Genomic DNA, 13,357 nt, shown 5'->3' with positions numbered 1-13,357 from the left:
AATGGGTACACGAACGCCAACCCCTAAAAATAATGGGTTAAGTAGGGCTGCTGAAATTCTTGTTACAAGACAGCGCACGTGTGTAATTTTGAGCATATAATGGGCTTTAAAAAAGGCCCATGATTATTTTTTTTTGCGGAAGGGTAGGAACCCTAGAGAAGGTCATATATAAACACATTTTCTTCGACGGTTTAGCTCTTCTCCGCCCAAAACAAGTCTCCAGAAGGAAGGGAGAAAGAAGCCAAAATGGTCTCTCTGAAGATCCAGAAGCGGCTCGCAGCCTCAGTGATGAAGTGCGGAAAGGGCAAAGTATGGCTCGATCCTAACGAAAGCCATGACATCTCCATGGCCAATTCGCGTATGTGTTTCTTCTTCTTCTTCTTCTTCTTGCCTTTTTTTCTTGCATTCGTATCTGCTGATTGAAGCTTGTTGATAAGTATTAGTAGCTTTGGTTCGTTGAATGGTGTTGAATTCGAGCTCGGATTCACCGTGTTGTTCTTTGATTTCATGAGCCATGGTTTATGATTGTTAGGGATTCAAACGTGCTATAGCACACTGTTGATGATGATGGTGGTAGAGGAAGTGTATAGCCCTGTTCGTTTGGTTGCCGCAGGTTTCAGCAGCGGCGGCAGCGTCAGTTGTTCGTTTCGCCGACGTTGCCGCTGCCGCATATTATATCACGACCGCAGTTTTTATCGGCGTCAGCCGCAGCACGCGGCGTCAGACGCAGCGTCAGACGCAACTTCCTACGTCAATGAAACGAACAAGAGTTGATGCAAAATGTTGACGCTGCTGCTGCCTCCGGTACCTGCTGCATGTATTACTGTAGCTTGATTGGCTGAATGATATTGAATTTGAGCTTGGATTCACTTTATTGTTCTTTGATTTCGGGAGCTGGGGTTTGTGAAAGTTGAGGATACAAACATGCCTTAGAACAATGTTGATTACGATGGTAGAAGAAAAGGATGTTTATGTTTTTTTTGTAGTCTGATTCGTTGATTGGTATTAAATTCAGTCTTATTAGTATGAGTTCAGATTCACTATGTTCTTCATTGGTTTCATGAGCTATGGTTTGTGATTGTTACTGATTCCAGCATGCCATGGTTCTTGCATCTATTCTTCGTTTGATGATTGATTGAGATTCTGTGTTGGTTTTTGTATGTATAGGTCAAAACATCAGGAAGCTTGTGAAGGATGGTTTCATCATCAGGAAGCCAACGAAGATCCACTCACGCTCCAGAGCTCGCCGCATGAAGATTGCCAAGATGAAGGGTCGTCACTCTGGTTACGGTATGCAACGTTTTTGACCCACGCACTCTTTGAAAATCACCACATACCCATTTATTCAATTGTTGTATTATGGGTTTGAAGGTAAGAGGAAGGGTACCAGGGAGGCAAGGCTGCCGACAAAGGTCCTGTGGATGAGGAGGATGAGAGTTCTGAGGCGTCTTCTCAAGAAGTACCGTGAGTCCAAGAAGATTGACAAGCATATGTACCATGACATGTACATGAAGGTCAAGGGAAACGTCTTCAAGAACAAGCGTGTTCTGATGGAGAGTATCCACAAATCCAAGGCCGAGAAGGCTAGAGAGAAGACTCTGTCTGATCAGTTTGAGGCTAAGAGGGCGAAGAACAAGGCTAGCAGAGAAAGGAAACATGCTCGCAGAGAGGAACGACTTGCCAAGGGTCCTGGAGGAGATATACCTGCCGCTGCACCGACTGCGCGAACCGCATAGTGAGTATTGGTCATAGGAGACCAAACTGTTATTGGTGTTGTGGTCACATGCTAAGCTTTTGCATTGGGTTGTTTGTTTCTTGCAGGGTCCTAGCGAAAAGGTCAAAGAAGTGAGGAGAACAAGCTTTTGGTCGATAGTGAATTTTTCTTCAGCAGTGATTTTTGCATTTTTTTCTGTGATTCATCTTTTTTGTCAAAACCTTTGCCATTAGTTTTGTCAGTAATTTTATGTGTTTCAGGATGTACTTGAATCTCTTCTCTAATCCTTGCTTTTTAAGTTTTTGCTTGGAAACTATGAATTCTATCGTGTTCAGGCGAATTTAATATTAAAAATTAATCATAAGTTCAATGTATTATGTTGAAGCATTTAACAACAGACAAAACATGAGTTGTAGTGGCAACATAAGGTCAATATAATTCACACTAGAGCAATGTTCAATCAATCACTAGGTGGTAGTTATGCGGTGTTACATGAGATTATTGTTTAGAAAGCCTTTAATCGCCATTTAGAGCATTTTTTAAAATTGTGTTTTAGATGCTTTGTTCATAGCAAATTGTCATCTAGTTTAAACCGATTTTTAGAATACTTAAGACAATAGTATTACATGATAACATATATCAATCAAACATGTTTTATATAGTTAACATTATAACCATACTTTTGTATGTTTTGTCTAGAAAACCGAACCGATCCGATCCGATCCGATCCGATCCGATCCAGTTTAGATTATAGTAAGTTTTAACTAATAAAAGTTAGTTACTGATTCGATGCAATTTAGTTCAGGTTCTAATGGGGTAAAATTAGTTTTGGTTGTCAGATTAATTCCGATATTGTTTTGACAAAAGCATGGTTTGTCAATAGTCGTTCATATAGTTCATCAGTATTGTCTAGAATCTAGATATATGATGAAATTTATAGCCTAGCATTTTTTAGTTTTATAAGGTATCTTTTTGTTGTTGGCTAATCACAACATAATTTGATTCGTTACATGTTGTCTAATTTGAACTTCAGTCGAAGAGATTTTAATATCAAAATATTTTTATAACAAACAAAAGAAACGAACCAGTGTATATAACCCATGAGAATTTCACAAATGATATAGTCCGGTCTGATCCAGTAAAGAACAAAACTTTCGCTGCAACAGAAGAGACGATGCGATGCCTAAGTTGTTTGACTATAGACTTGAACCCAAACAAACTCTTCATTGTAACTTAAACTCGAGTCACACGAGTTCTCACACGTGTACACCACTATTGTTGCCCAATCCAGAGATTCCCTCTCATTGCTCCCGCCGAAGAAGAACAGTAGCTGCGGCATTGCCTGATCAAGAACACAGATCAAGAAGAAATAATCAAGAACGCTGGTTTATAAAGAAGAGTACTAAGACCAGACTAATAGAAGGTTACCTGAAACTCAAAACAACGAGGACCACCACAAGATTTGCAATTGGGAACCTCAGATTTAGAGACTCGACCACTTGCCATCGGCCAAAGAGGTTTTGCTTCAGAGCTTCTGCAGTATCTGTATCAAAAAATGTACTTTCACGCATTGATCTTATGAGAGAGTCATAGGACAAAAAATCAAAAGGTTCTGTGATTGAATCACTACCTTACAACTTGTTCAGGTGCTTTGTCTACACGTTGCTGGAAATTAACCCAACTATTCTTATCAGCATCTCCCTGTACAAAACACGCAACTGAGAATCATTTTTGAGCAGTTTGCAAAAATAGATGCAAGCAAAGTAACTTTTTAACCTCAAAATCCTTCATCACAGATTTCATTTGGTCGTCCACTTCTCTCTTTGAGACCACCATTGGTTGAGCAGCTTCATCATTTTCTGACATCTCGGTATCGTACTCACTTTCATCCTCATTGATCAATACAAACTCTTTCCATAGACTCTTACTCGCAGCTGCACAAAACCAAAAAAATAATTGATATCACTAGTTTTACACAAAGTTCACTAAACAAGAATATACAAACCTTTCTGCACTTGAGTAAGAGAAACCCCATTATTGACTGAGTCAGATGTTTCGAGAACGGTACGAAGCTGTTGACATTCAATTTTATGAGCCCTGTGCCAATGCAGGGCCTGGAAATTCGAAACAACAAAATCATTAAAAATATATTTTTAACAATAAAACCTCTCAACTATTTTTGAATAGAAAAAAAAACCTTTAATTATTTTTTAACTTTTTAGTCTCTTTATAGCAAAATAATAATAACAAACCATGCACACACACACACACCTGGTGTTTAGGTGAACAATATCGAGCAGTTTTGCAACCACCACATACTTTATCTCCTTTCCATGTTCCACACCAAGTGCAAAGAGGAGCTAAATAGAAACAAAATCAAGAATCAAACCCTGAGCTGAGTCAAAACCATTATCAATCAGATCATACGTTTACCTCCATGTCCCAAGGGCTTGTCAGTTCCATCGTGTTTCGGAGCCTCACTCGAATAAAACGGATTAACACGAGGCAATTGGCAACGAAACACCTTCACACTTCAGAAACAAACACAAAATATAAACAAACAAATAGAAAGATGAGACTAATGTAATGAAAGAGTGTTCCTTTCTTTCTACCTCCGCATAGGTTTCTCGGGGGCACGTTTCCACTGTTCATGTTGATCACGGAGGAGACAAGACATGGATGGACACATGAAGAGAAACAACGTCCGGTGAAAAGCTGATTCCTTTTCCGTTAACGGAGCATAAAGCTGCCAAATTCATCCTCAATTCAATAAATAAACCCCGACCAAACAACATTTAAACAAATTAAAAAAAAACACACATTAAACAACTATCCTAAATGCATCACTTTTGACAATTTTCAACAACTTTTAACAATAGTAATTCAACAACCTCAATTCATTTTCGTGAATCCACAATTTTTTTTTTCACAGTAAACATAAAAAAAAACTTTTTTTTATAAAATTTAATGAAATTGGAGGAAGTATAGTTTTGTAATGAAACTCACAAACCTGAAGTACAAACTGGAGAGGCTCTTCACATAAGTCGCATAGAATAGACTTCCCTGATGGTAAGTTAACTGGATCCAACCAAGCCTACAAGAATGCAACCCCAAGAATCAAAACCTAAGAACATAAAAAGACAAGCTTTGATTGAGATTTGTGAATATTAAAAGATTAGTAGTACCGGAACACCGCCTGCTAAGTTAGGGAAGAGCTGTCGGAGACTTGACCATGGGAACTTGGGGCTCTCGACGAAACCCAATATCACAGGCTCTTCCTCGTCATCTTCGTCGTCGTCATCATCATCATCGAATTCGTCTACGTTTATTGGTTCCACTGGAGATTCTTCTTTAACGTCTTCGTCGTCATCGTCGAGCTGGGTTATTCGGAGGCCTTTGAAATCGTCTCCGTTGAAGCTGCTCATCGCTAAAGTTTTTGACTTTAAGAGTTGAGTTGTTGAAAATGAACGAAAGGGGTTTGATTCTAGGGTTTTGCTATTTGCTGCTATAAACCTTTACTCAATCTTTCACGAAGACGACGATGAAGTTGGAAACACTCTCTGATACTCACTTGGACCCAAAAATAAAACCTAGACGGAAACGACGTCGTGATGTTTAGGCCCATCATAGTATAAGCCCATTAATTGTTTGCAGATAACAGAATAACCTTAGCCACTGATAGTCCTCAGCATAATATCATATCAGAAACCCGAAAACCGAACCAGAACCAATTGAAAAAACTGAGACCGAAATTGAATTGAAAATTACAAAAATCAAATGGTTCCTATATTTCTAAATCTACAAAACCAAACCGAACCGAACCAAAAACTGAATATTTTGAATATATTTAAAATATTAATTATTTTTAATTTTAATATACATAAAATATAATTTATAAATAAAAATATCTAAAATAACTATCCGAAGTTTTTTTCAAGATTTTTTTTTAGGATTTAAACCGAACTGAACCGAATTATTTATAATTCTGTTCACTTCAGATTTTATACAAAATAGAAACCCAACCTGGATTCGACATTACCTAAACCGATCCATTCAGTTTCTAAACGGTTCTTAAACACCACAATCCGGATAATCCAAAAAACGAATAAATCGAACAGAACCGTAAACCCAATGCCCGGCACCACTAGCCAGGGAGAAAAGTGACTTACTTCAAACGTCTACTCCACTTGATTTCCCAAAAGGCCCAATTAACAGCTAAAAGCCCAAATAACTCTCCGTCTTCGTTAAGTCTACAGCCACGCGCTAAACCAGAGAACGCTTTGCGATTCAGATTCATTACTTTTCTTCCGACGACACAAGTCCGTGAAATTCGAAGCTCATAAAAACCCGATCTCGTGTTTGGAGTTTGGTTTGGCTTTTGATGGCGACGAGGAACCGAACGATGGTGTACAGGAAACACAGAGATGCGTGTAAGAGCGCGCGAGCTCCTTTATCCGATTCGTTCGGTGGTCCGGTGATCGAAATGGTTAGCGGCTCTTTTGCTCGGTCAAACCACTCCTCTTATGCTCCTTTGAGCACCAATGATCCTGGTCCTTCAAGGTAGTTTCTGGGTTCTTGTTCTTTGATGATCCAATTGAATTGGGATGTTTCTTGATAGGATTTGAAATAAAAATGCAAACTTTCTTGATGGGTTTGAATAAAAATGCAAAATTTGTTGATGGGTTTGAACAAAAAAAATGGAAATTTGATGATTGAATTGAATTGTTTCTTGATGGGTATGAATAAAAATGCAAACTTTCTTGATGGGTTTGAGTAAAAATGCAAACTTGATTATCGAGTTGAATTGTTTTTTGATGGGTTTGAATAAAAACGCGAACTTTATTGTTATTTTGGGAATGATGTTGCAGTAGCAATGGTGCCTTCACAATTGGTCTGCCACCAGCTTGGGTGGATGATTCTGAGGAGATCACTTTTAATATACAGAAGGTGAGAGACAAGATGGGTGAGCTAGCTAAGGCTCACTCAAAGGCTCTCATGCCTACGTTTGGGGATAACAAAGGGGATCAACGTGTAGTGGAGATGATCACTCATGAAATCACGGATCTGTTGAGGAAGTCAGAGAAGAGGTTGCACAATTTATCTACGAGAGGAGGTCCTTCAGAAGAATCTAATCTCAGGAAAAATGTGCAGGTAATTGCTGGACTTCTTTGTTTTTTGAGCTTTTTATGGATAAAGAGTGTGTGTCCATGTAGAGAATCTATGTAGATTTTAGAGGAATTTGGGTTAAACTATCTCATCTGAGAAAATATTTCCATTGACAATATAGTTGTACATCTGTTAGTGGGGATCTCTAATGGACTTGACCTACTCGTTGACACACTGTTTTTTGACAGCGTTCTCTTGCAACAGATCTTCAAAGCCTCTCCATGGAGCTCCGCAGAAAACAGTCTACTTATTTGAAACGTCTCCAGCAGCAGAAAGAGGTATTTTTCTTTTTTTTTTTCATGGGATATGCATGTTGTACCCTAAGTTGATACTCTTATTTATTTTTGGCTTCTCAAATCAAAGGGTCAGGATGGAGTAGATTTGGAGTTTAACATTAATGGAAAGATGTCAAGAATGGATGAAGACGAAGAACTTGGTGGCTTGGTAAGTGCTTATATATCAAGCTAGAGCGGTTTAGTTTTCCTAATCAAATAGCATTGCTTTCCTTTGACACTTGTCTCAACAAATTTATAGGGCTTTGATGAACACCAGACAGTCAAGTTGAAGGAAGGGCAACATGTCTCGGCGGAAAGGGAAAGAGAAATACAGCAGGTAGTGAGAAGCTATAAACTCTTACCGTTACTAAAAAAGTTGATTGCTTCTAGATTTCTATGGTGAAATTAATTTGAGATTTTCCTTGTTAGGTATTGGGGTCAGTGAATGACCTTGCACAGATAATGAAAGACTTATCAGCTCTTGTGATTGATCAGGTTCCAAGCTTTATCTCACTAAGTCATATATAAAAATATACATACTAAACAATGAGTTTATTTTGTTGTTGTATGAATCAGGGCACAATAGTTGATCGGATAGACTACAATATCCAAAATGTTTCTACATCAGTCGAGGAAGGCTATAAGCAATTACAAAAGGTTTGATTCTTTTACCAAAAAACTACACAAGTTGCTTTTATTGTGGGGTCTTAGAGAACTAACAGAGATATATGTTTTTTTGTTGTATTGTTGAATAAGGCGGAGAGAACACAAAGGGAAGGAGCAATGGTGAAATGTGCGACGATACTCCTTATACTTTGCATCATAATGATTGTCCTTTTAGTTCTCAAGAATTTATTGTTTTAGTCAAAATCATATTACGTATAACTTTTTCTAAAAAAAACAGCTTGCCCTTTTGTTATTAAGTGATCATTTTTTCCAAGCGTTTTAAATGTAGAGAAATTCAAACACTGATGGAGATTGCGCTTGGGCTTTGCGACTTTGCACAATAACTCATAAAGTGATTTTGGTCACACAATAGATCGTAGCTTGACACAGAAGTTACGGTTTATGTCGGGGAAACCTGTGATTTTGGTGTCGATATGTAAAGTTTACCACCTGATGAAACTGAAAAGTATCAAACACTAAGCTTGGGGCAGCAATCTGAACTCACAAAAGGAGCAAAAGAGTCCCAATTTCCATGGTAATTAACTTCACGATTTCCTTCTATAGTAGTTTATAGAGAAATGCTTTGATAAACAATCATTTTCCACCCAAGAGAAGAGAGAGATACATTGTTTGAATAGGCAGAGAGACAACACAAAGAATGGTGATGTGTAGGACAACAACACTCGGTTACACTATGATTCACAGTGATTGTTCTTTTAGTCCTCGAGAATCTGTTACCTATAAATTTATAAGAAAACAGCTCACCTTTTTAAAATAAAATAAAAATAAGTTCGATAGAGATCATCAAATTCATAATGGAAGTGAACTTGTCCAAGGAAGAATATAAGAAAATTAAACCAATAAACATCTTTCCTCATCACTAACATCAACATGCACAACAAAAGGAGCAAAAGTATGTCTCTGAGGTTCTTCCAAGCAACTTGAAGTAGATAGGGTACATGCAACGATACTCACACCAGCTGCAAAACGGACGAGTTACACTATTATTGAGCCCCACCTTATACGATTTGCCCCAAATCTTTACTAAACACCGATTCAAAGGAATGGTTCTACACGTGTAAAGATCAGCGGGCTAGCTTGCATAGAGAATGTGTAGCACCATTCCTTTGAATCGGTTTCTTTTTCACAGATGTCACACCAATATTTACCACTTGCCTCCTCTTCTTCGCCATAGCACAGTGAGAGAGGATGATCGTCTACTCTGTGCTTTACCACTTTTGGTTGAGTGGCGCATTTGAAGCACAATACAAATCCACAATCACCTTCAATGCACCTGAGGACATGTGGTTCCCTTCTGTTGCAACCATTGCATATCTTGTCATCGTTTTCTGTGGGAATGTAATATAAGGGATGGTGGGGATGACTTGGATGGACAAATGGCTCAGAAATTGAACCGCACAAGACATCTAACATCTTATCCCCATCCTTGTACATGAAACCATTGGACCTTCGATAGCAAGCATCACATCTGAAGACTTCTAGGTCCTTGTTTGTTTCTAAAGTGAGCCGTTCATTGTGTAGCACATGCCTTTTCCTTTTAGGACATTCAGCACACTTCTGATGGAGAGAAAAATCACAATCCATACAGGTATAAAAGGAATGGAGACCGATGGGATGGGTGCATGCGCTGCATCGTTTGTTCTCCTCATACAGAACACCATTCTCATTGAATCTGAGGTAATGCTCTTTGTGGCTAAAATGATGTATTGTGTTATCATCTATCACCACATATGGTTCTACATCTTCTTCTTCTTCAGGTATTCCTTCGAGTTCTTTTCCGTTCCACACATCACCTCTGGTGGCACATTTAGAATGAACAACATAGCCAGGACACCTCTTACAAGAAAACCCTCCACAAGTCCAGTCCACCTTCTTGCGACAAACTCCGCATACAGAGTCCACAACACCAAGAACCGAAGTACGATAAACACGGTGATCGTGCCGATTGATATTAATGACACGAGGAAGGCATAAACATTCTTGATGGATCATGAAACCACAATCAAAACATGCGTAAGGGCTTCGATCTCCCTTGAGCCCACAAGCATTACAAGTAAAAGAATCGAGTCGTGGAAGAAGGGTGAGTTGGTGATCATGCACTTTCGGTTCAACAAGAGATTTTTGTGGTGGGTTCAAAACACAAGGCATATCCAGTGTGAAGTTGCAAGAAGAACAATGATAAAACAATTCTTTGTCAATCTCTCTTCCGCAAAGACGACACGTCCCATCAGAATATTCTGGTGGTTCACCAGTGAGGAGCTTAAGAGGATGCAATGAGTGGTAAGAATGGTTTACCTCTGTCGGATGATCTGTTACTGGGTGCCATACACAATCCACGTGGAAGGATACATCGCATTCAGCACATTTGTAATGAAATCTGCAATCATCCTTCCCACATTTAGCAGAGCACTCAAACTCAGTCCATTCCTTGAGAAGTATGAGCTTGTGGGGGTGCATCTCGAAATTGTCAATAACATCTGGTGGTGGGTACTTGGCACAGCCAAGTTCCACGTCAAAGTCACACATCTCACAACGATAGCATAGATTCACGATTCCCCTTGAACATAAATCACATATGTTACCTCCTTTATCATGTCGAAGCTGGAGAGTGTGACTGGGGTGAGATGGGTGGTCGATGAATTGAGAGAGCTCGTCGTTGCCACATTTCTTGTGGACAAAAAAGTCACAGATTTTACAATAGTAGCCCTCACTCTGTGATTCATACCCCCCACAACAATTACCTTTCCTGAGATCATTCCAAGGCATCATAGGATGCTCGTGAAACAATGGTAACAACACTCCTCCCTCAGATTCCATTTTGCTCTCTCTCGTATACTAAAGAAGATGAGGAGAAGAAAGAGGAAGGGGTTGAATACGTGTATTAAGAAAAAGAAGAAGACGTGAGGTTGAACAGTGTGGCATCTCTTTCTTTGGCCACTCAAACGCTATCCCCACTCAAGTTTCTTTGTTTTTGTATTTCAATAAAAAAAGGTTCCCTACGCTTCAAGTGGGGTTGTCCGCTTTGTTTCTGGTTTTCTTTTTGCGTTTTCTCCAAATGCGTAGTATCGTTACTTATCAGCTGCATAACCGAAACGAGAAAGATGGCGGATGAAATGGACTTTTCAAGAGTCCAAATATCAAATCATTATAGTAATTAAGATGTCAATCCATTTCTAAGAGTTTTGAATCAAAGAGAATTCATGTTTTCAATTAAGCTAAAAGCAATCAATAAGATGAGGTAATTCAATCAAACTAACAAGTTTCAAGAACAACTAACAAGCAAATTTAAATCAAATAGATAAAGGAGGAATCATTGGTATATGATTTTGATTTCAGATAACTAAGATTTAATCTAAAATGACAAGGTTTCAATCAACACATCCTCCTAAGTCTAGATATCAATTCTAAGCAAGTTCTCTTCCAAGATAAAAGTTCATTTACTCTCATGATCAAACATCAAATTCCTTTGGTTTGTGTCAATCAAGCAATCATTAAAGAATGGATCATTCAACTTTCCTAACTCCCCTAACATCAAATCCCTTTGGTAGGCTAAACTAAGAGTATGTTGAGTTGGCTCAGACATTTCATCGAACACCTTCCGGGCTAAACCAGAATGGCCAACTCTAGCTTAGCATTAAAATCACTCAATCAAGCAAGGAAACATATTAATCTACTCTAAACATTCTAGATCATCACTTAATCATCCTAACCCATGAATCTAAAGATGAGTACTCACTCATTATCATGGTAAACACTAGATCATTAGTTGATCTAAGTCTAAACATGATTAATGATCAAAGCAATAAGTAAACACAAGAAAAATTGATCAAGATTAGATCTTTCACCTAAAGTGGCTTTTTGATTAGATAGAAAACAAGATAAGATTCTAAGATAAGGTTTAGAGGGTATTTATATGACTTCTAAAACCTAGTGGACTCAGTCAACAACCTGAAAAACCCAAATAAAACATAAATTTTCGATCAGAAGAAAAGAAACGCCGCGGATTTATTAGGTCGCTCCGCCAGGTCGCTCGCATTCTTATAAAATGATATAAACTTGCTTTTACTTTTGGTGGTCATTCAATCTCTCTATGACCAATATCTTGATTTCTTTCTCCTGCTATCTCCGTCACTACGTAATATATTCCCCCGTGACCTCACATAACAAGTTTTAAATTATCAAATTGCTAAGTCAAGACACTAAAACAAAGTTGAATGACTCCATGCAAGATGGTTAAAAAGTAAACTCTAAAGAAGGATATCATCAAATTAATCATAAATTTAATTTGGAGGTGAAACTTAGTGCTTATTTGTATATAGTGTGTAACTTCTAACCAAAATATATATTTAAAACAAAGTTGAATGATTCCATGCAAAATGGTTAAAAGTAAACTCTAAGGAAGGAGTTTTTAAAAATTATCTCTATTATTAAAAGAGAAGTACCCATTAAAAGATACCTCTTAATTTTTAAACTTAATTACACTTCCATGCCACTGATAATTAAATTGAATTTCCTATTTTAATGCTTGTTTTTTTCAATTAGATTAATGTGTTTTCCTTATTCAAATATAAACTTAACATCATTAAATTAACTTCTAAATATGATTACGTAAAGTAAAGTACAAATTCGAAACTTAACAACATTTAAACGAAAACGCTGGATGACATCACACTAAATCTCTATTATTAAAAGAGAAGTACCCATTAAAAAATACCCCTAAGTTTTCTAACTTATTTACACTTCCATGCCACTGAGAATTAAATTAAACTACTTATTTCAATGCTTCTCTTTTCCAGTTAAATTAATGAGTTTTCCTTAATCAAATTTAAACTTAATGTCATTAAATGAACCTACCTATTTTAATGCTTGTCTTTTCCAGTTAAATTAATGAGTTTTCCTTAATGAAATTTAAACTTAATGTCATTTAATGAACCTAAAAATACATCATATTTAACATAGCTTATTACGGACGAGTACAGCCCAATAATGAACTTGAATTTTATTTTTACGAAAACGTGAATCACTTGACTTATGTAATATTTAAAATATATTAACTATAATATAACAAATGCATATAACATACCTATACTTTAGTTTGAAATGATCATGCTCAAGTTTTATAATCAACTTACATCATGCATCGATCGATGCACAATAGCCAAACCACCTATAGTTTTTGTTTTCTTTATAGGATGTATCAACCAACCAATCATCCCACTAATGTTCTAAGCTTTATAAAAAAATAAATCAATAAATACAAACTCAAAATCCAATATCTTCTATTAATCAAAACAGAATATCTTCAATGTCGTATCTTTAATGTACCTATTAAATATAGAAACTGTAACCATAATTACACTAATTATAAGAATATATTTGATTCCAACCAATTGGTATATTACTTCGGTAATTAATTTGCTTGCAGAAGAGGAAACAATAAATTTAAAATTTATAACAATATAAAGATATAGACATTTCAACCAATTGCCTATATTTGCGTATGATTTTCGCATAA

General features: G+C 37.2%; 3 protein-coding genes and 1 pseudogene across 4 annotated transcripts; 2 read left to right on the top strand and 2 right to left on the bottom strand.

Moving 5' to 3' along the window:
* The first annotated feature begins 153 nt into the window (after window positions 1–153).
* LOC106318693 (60S ribosomal protein L19-1) lies at window positions 154–2,030 on the top strand. Its single transcript, XM_013756785.1, has 4 exons — window positions 154–358; window positions 1,168–1,290; window positions 1,372–1,735; window positions 1,822–2,030. Coding segments are annotated over exons 1-4 (600 nt in total). The 5' UTR covers window positions 154–246; the 3' UTR covers window positions 1,823–2,030.
* Window positions 2,031–2,742: 712 nt separating this feature from the next.
* Window positions 2,743–5,139, bottom strand: LOC106318691 (programmed cell death protein 2). Its single transcript, XM_013756782.1, has 10 exons — window positions 4,900–5,139; window positions 4,725–4,808; window positions 4,327–4,460; window positions 4,148–4,245; window positions 3,986–4,074; window positions 3,720–3,828; window positions 3,491–3,648; window positions 3,345–3,415; window positions 3,143–3,257; window positions 2,743–3,056 (listed from the first exon to the last, which is right to left on the bottom strand). Exons 1-10 carry the CDS (start codon window positions 5,137–5,139, stop codon window positions 2,898–2,900), a joined length of 1,257 nt encoding a protein of 418 aa, XP_013612236.1. The 3' UTR covers window positions 2,743–2,897.
* Window positions 5,140–5,982: 843 nt separating this feature from the next.
* Window positions 5,983–8,125, top strand: LOC106318692 (syntaxin-42). Of its 2 annotated transcripts, none has more exons than XM_013756783.1 (8): window positions 5,983–6,274; window positions 6,583–6,865; window positions 7,069–7,158; window positions 7,244–7,324; window positions 7,415–7,492; window positions 7,585–7,650; window positions 7,732–7,812; window positions 7,912–8,125. In XM_013756783.1, the coding sequence occupies exons 1-8, from the start codon at window positions 6,096–6,098 to the stop codon at window positions 8,017–8,019; spliced, it is 966 nt and encodes a 321-aa protein (XP_013612237.1). In that variant the 5' UTR covers window positions 5,983–6,095; the 3' UTR covers window positions 8,020–8,125. The 2 variants fall into 2 exon arrangements, with proteins under 2 accessions (XP_013612237.1, XP_013612238.1); XM_013756784.1 differs by having other exon boundaries at window positions 6,586–6,865; window positions 7,912–8,019.
* A 441-nt stretch (window positions 8,126–8,566) lies between these two features.
* Window positions 8,567–10,814, bottom strand: LOC106318434 (annotated as a pseudogene).
* Between the last annotated feature and the right edge of the window lie 2,543 nt (window positions 10,815–13,357).

Source organism: Brassica oleracea, chromosome C9 (assembly GCF_000695525.1).
Source record: "Brassica oleracea var. oleracea cultivar TO1000 chromosome C9, BOL, whole genome shotgun sequence".
NCBI classification, from domain to species: domain Eukaryota; kingdom Viridiplantae; phylum Streptophyta; class Magnoliopsida; order Brassicales; family Brassicaceae; genus Brassica; species Brassica oleracea.
The sequence above is the reverse complement of the archived record's forward strand: the minus strand, read 5'-3'. Positions and strand labels throughout refer to the sequence as shown.

What these genes read in the sequence shown, in the direction of transcription:
- LOC106318692 (XM_013756783.1), top strand. Translation starts at nt 6,096, where the DNA reads ATGGCGACGAGGAACCGAACGATGGTGTACAGGAAACACAGAGATGCG. An exon ending in ATCTCAGGAAAAATGTGCAG is followed by an intron (nt 6,866 to 7,068) that starts GTAATTGCTGGA and finishes GTTTTTTGACAG; the next exon opens with CGTTCTCTTGCAACAGATCT. An exon ending in GCTATAAGCAATTACAAAAG is followed by an intron (nt 7,813 to 7,911) that starts GTTTGATTCTTT and finishes TTGTTGAATAAG; the next exon opens with GCGGAGAGAACACAAAGGGA.
- LOC106318693 (XM_013756785.1), top strand. Translation starts at nt 247, where the DNA reads ATGGTCTCTCTGAAGATCCAGAAGCGGCTCGCAGCCTCAGTGATGAAG. An exon ending in CATCTCCATGGCCAATTCGC is followed by an intron (nt 359 to 1,167) that starts GTATGTGTTTCT and finishes TTGTATGTATAG; the next exon opens with GTCAAAACATCAGGAAGCTT. An exon ending in GGGTCGTCACTCTGGTTACG is followed by an intron (nt 1,291 to 1,371) that starts GTATGCAACGTT and finishes ATGGGTTTGAAG; the next exon opens with GTAAGAGGAAGGGTACCAGG.
- LOC106318691 (XM_013756782.1), bottom strand. Translation starts at nt 5,139, where the DNA reads ATGAGCAGCTTCAACGGAGACGATTTCAAAGGCCTCCGAATAACCCAG. An exon ending in CAAGCCCTTGGGACATGGAG is followed by an intron (nt 4,075 to 4,147) that starts GTAAACGTATGA and finishes GTTTCTATTTAG; the next exon opens with CTCCTCTTTGCACTTGGTGT. An exon ending in CTGTGATGAAGGATTTTGAG is followed by an intron (nt 3,416 to 3,490) that starts GTTAAAAAGTTA and finishes TGTTTTGTACAG; the next exon opens with GGAGATGCTGATAAGAATAG.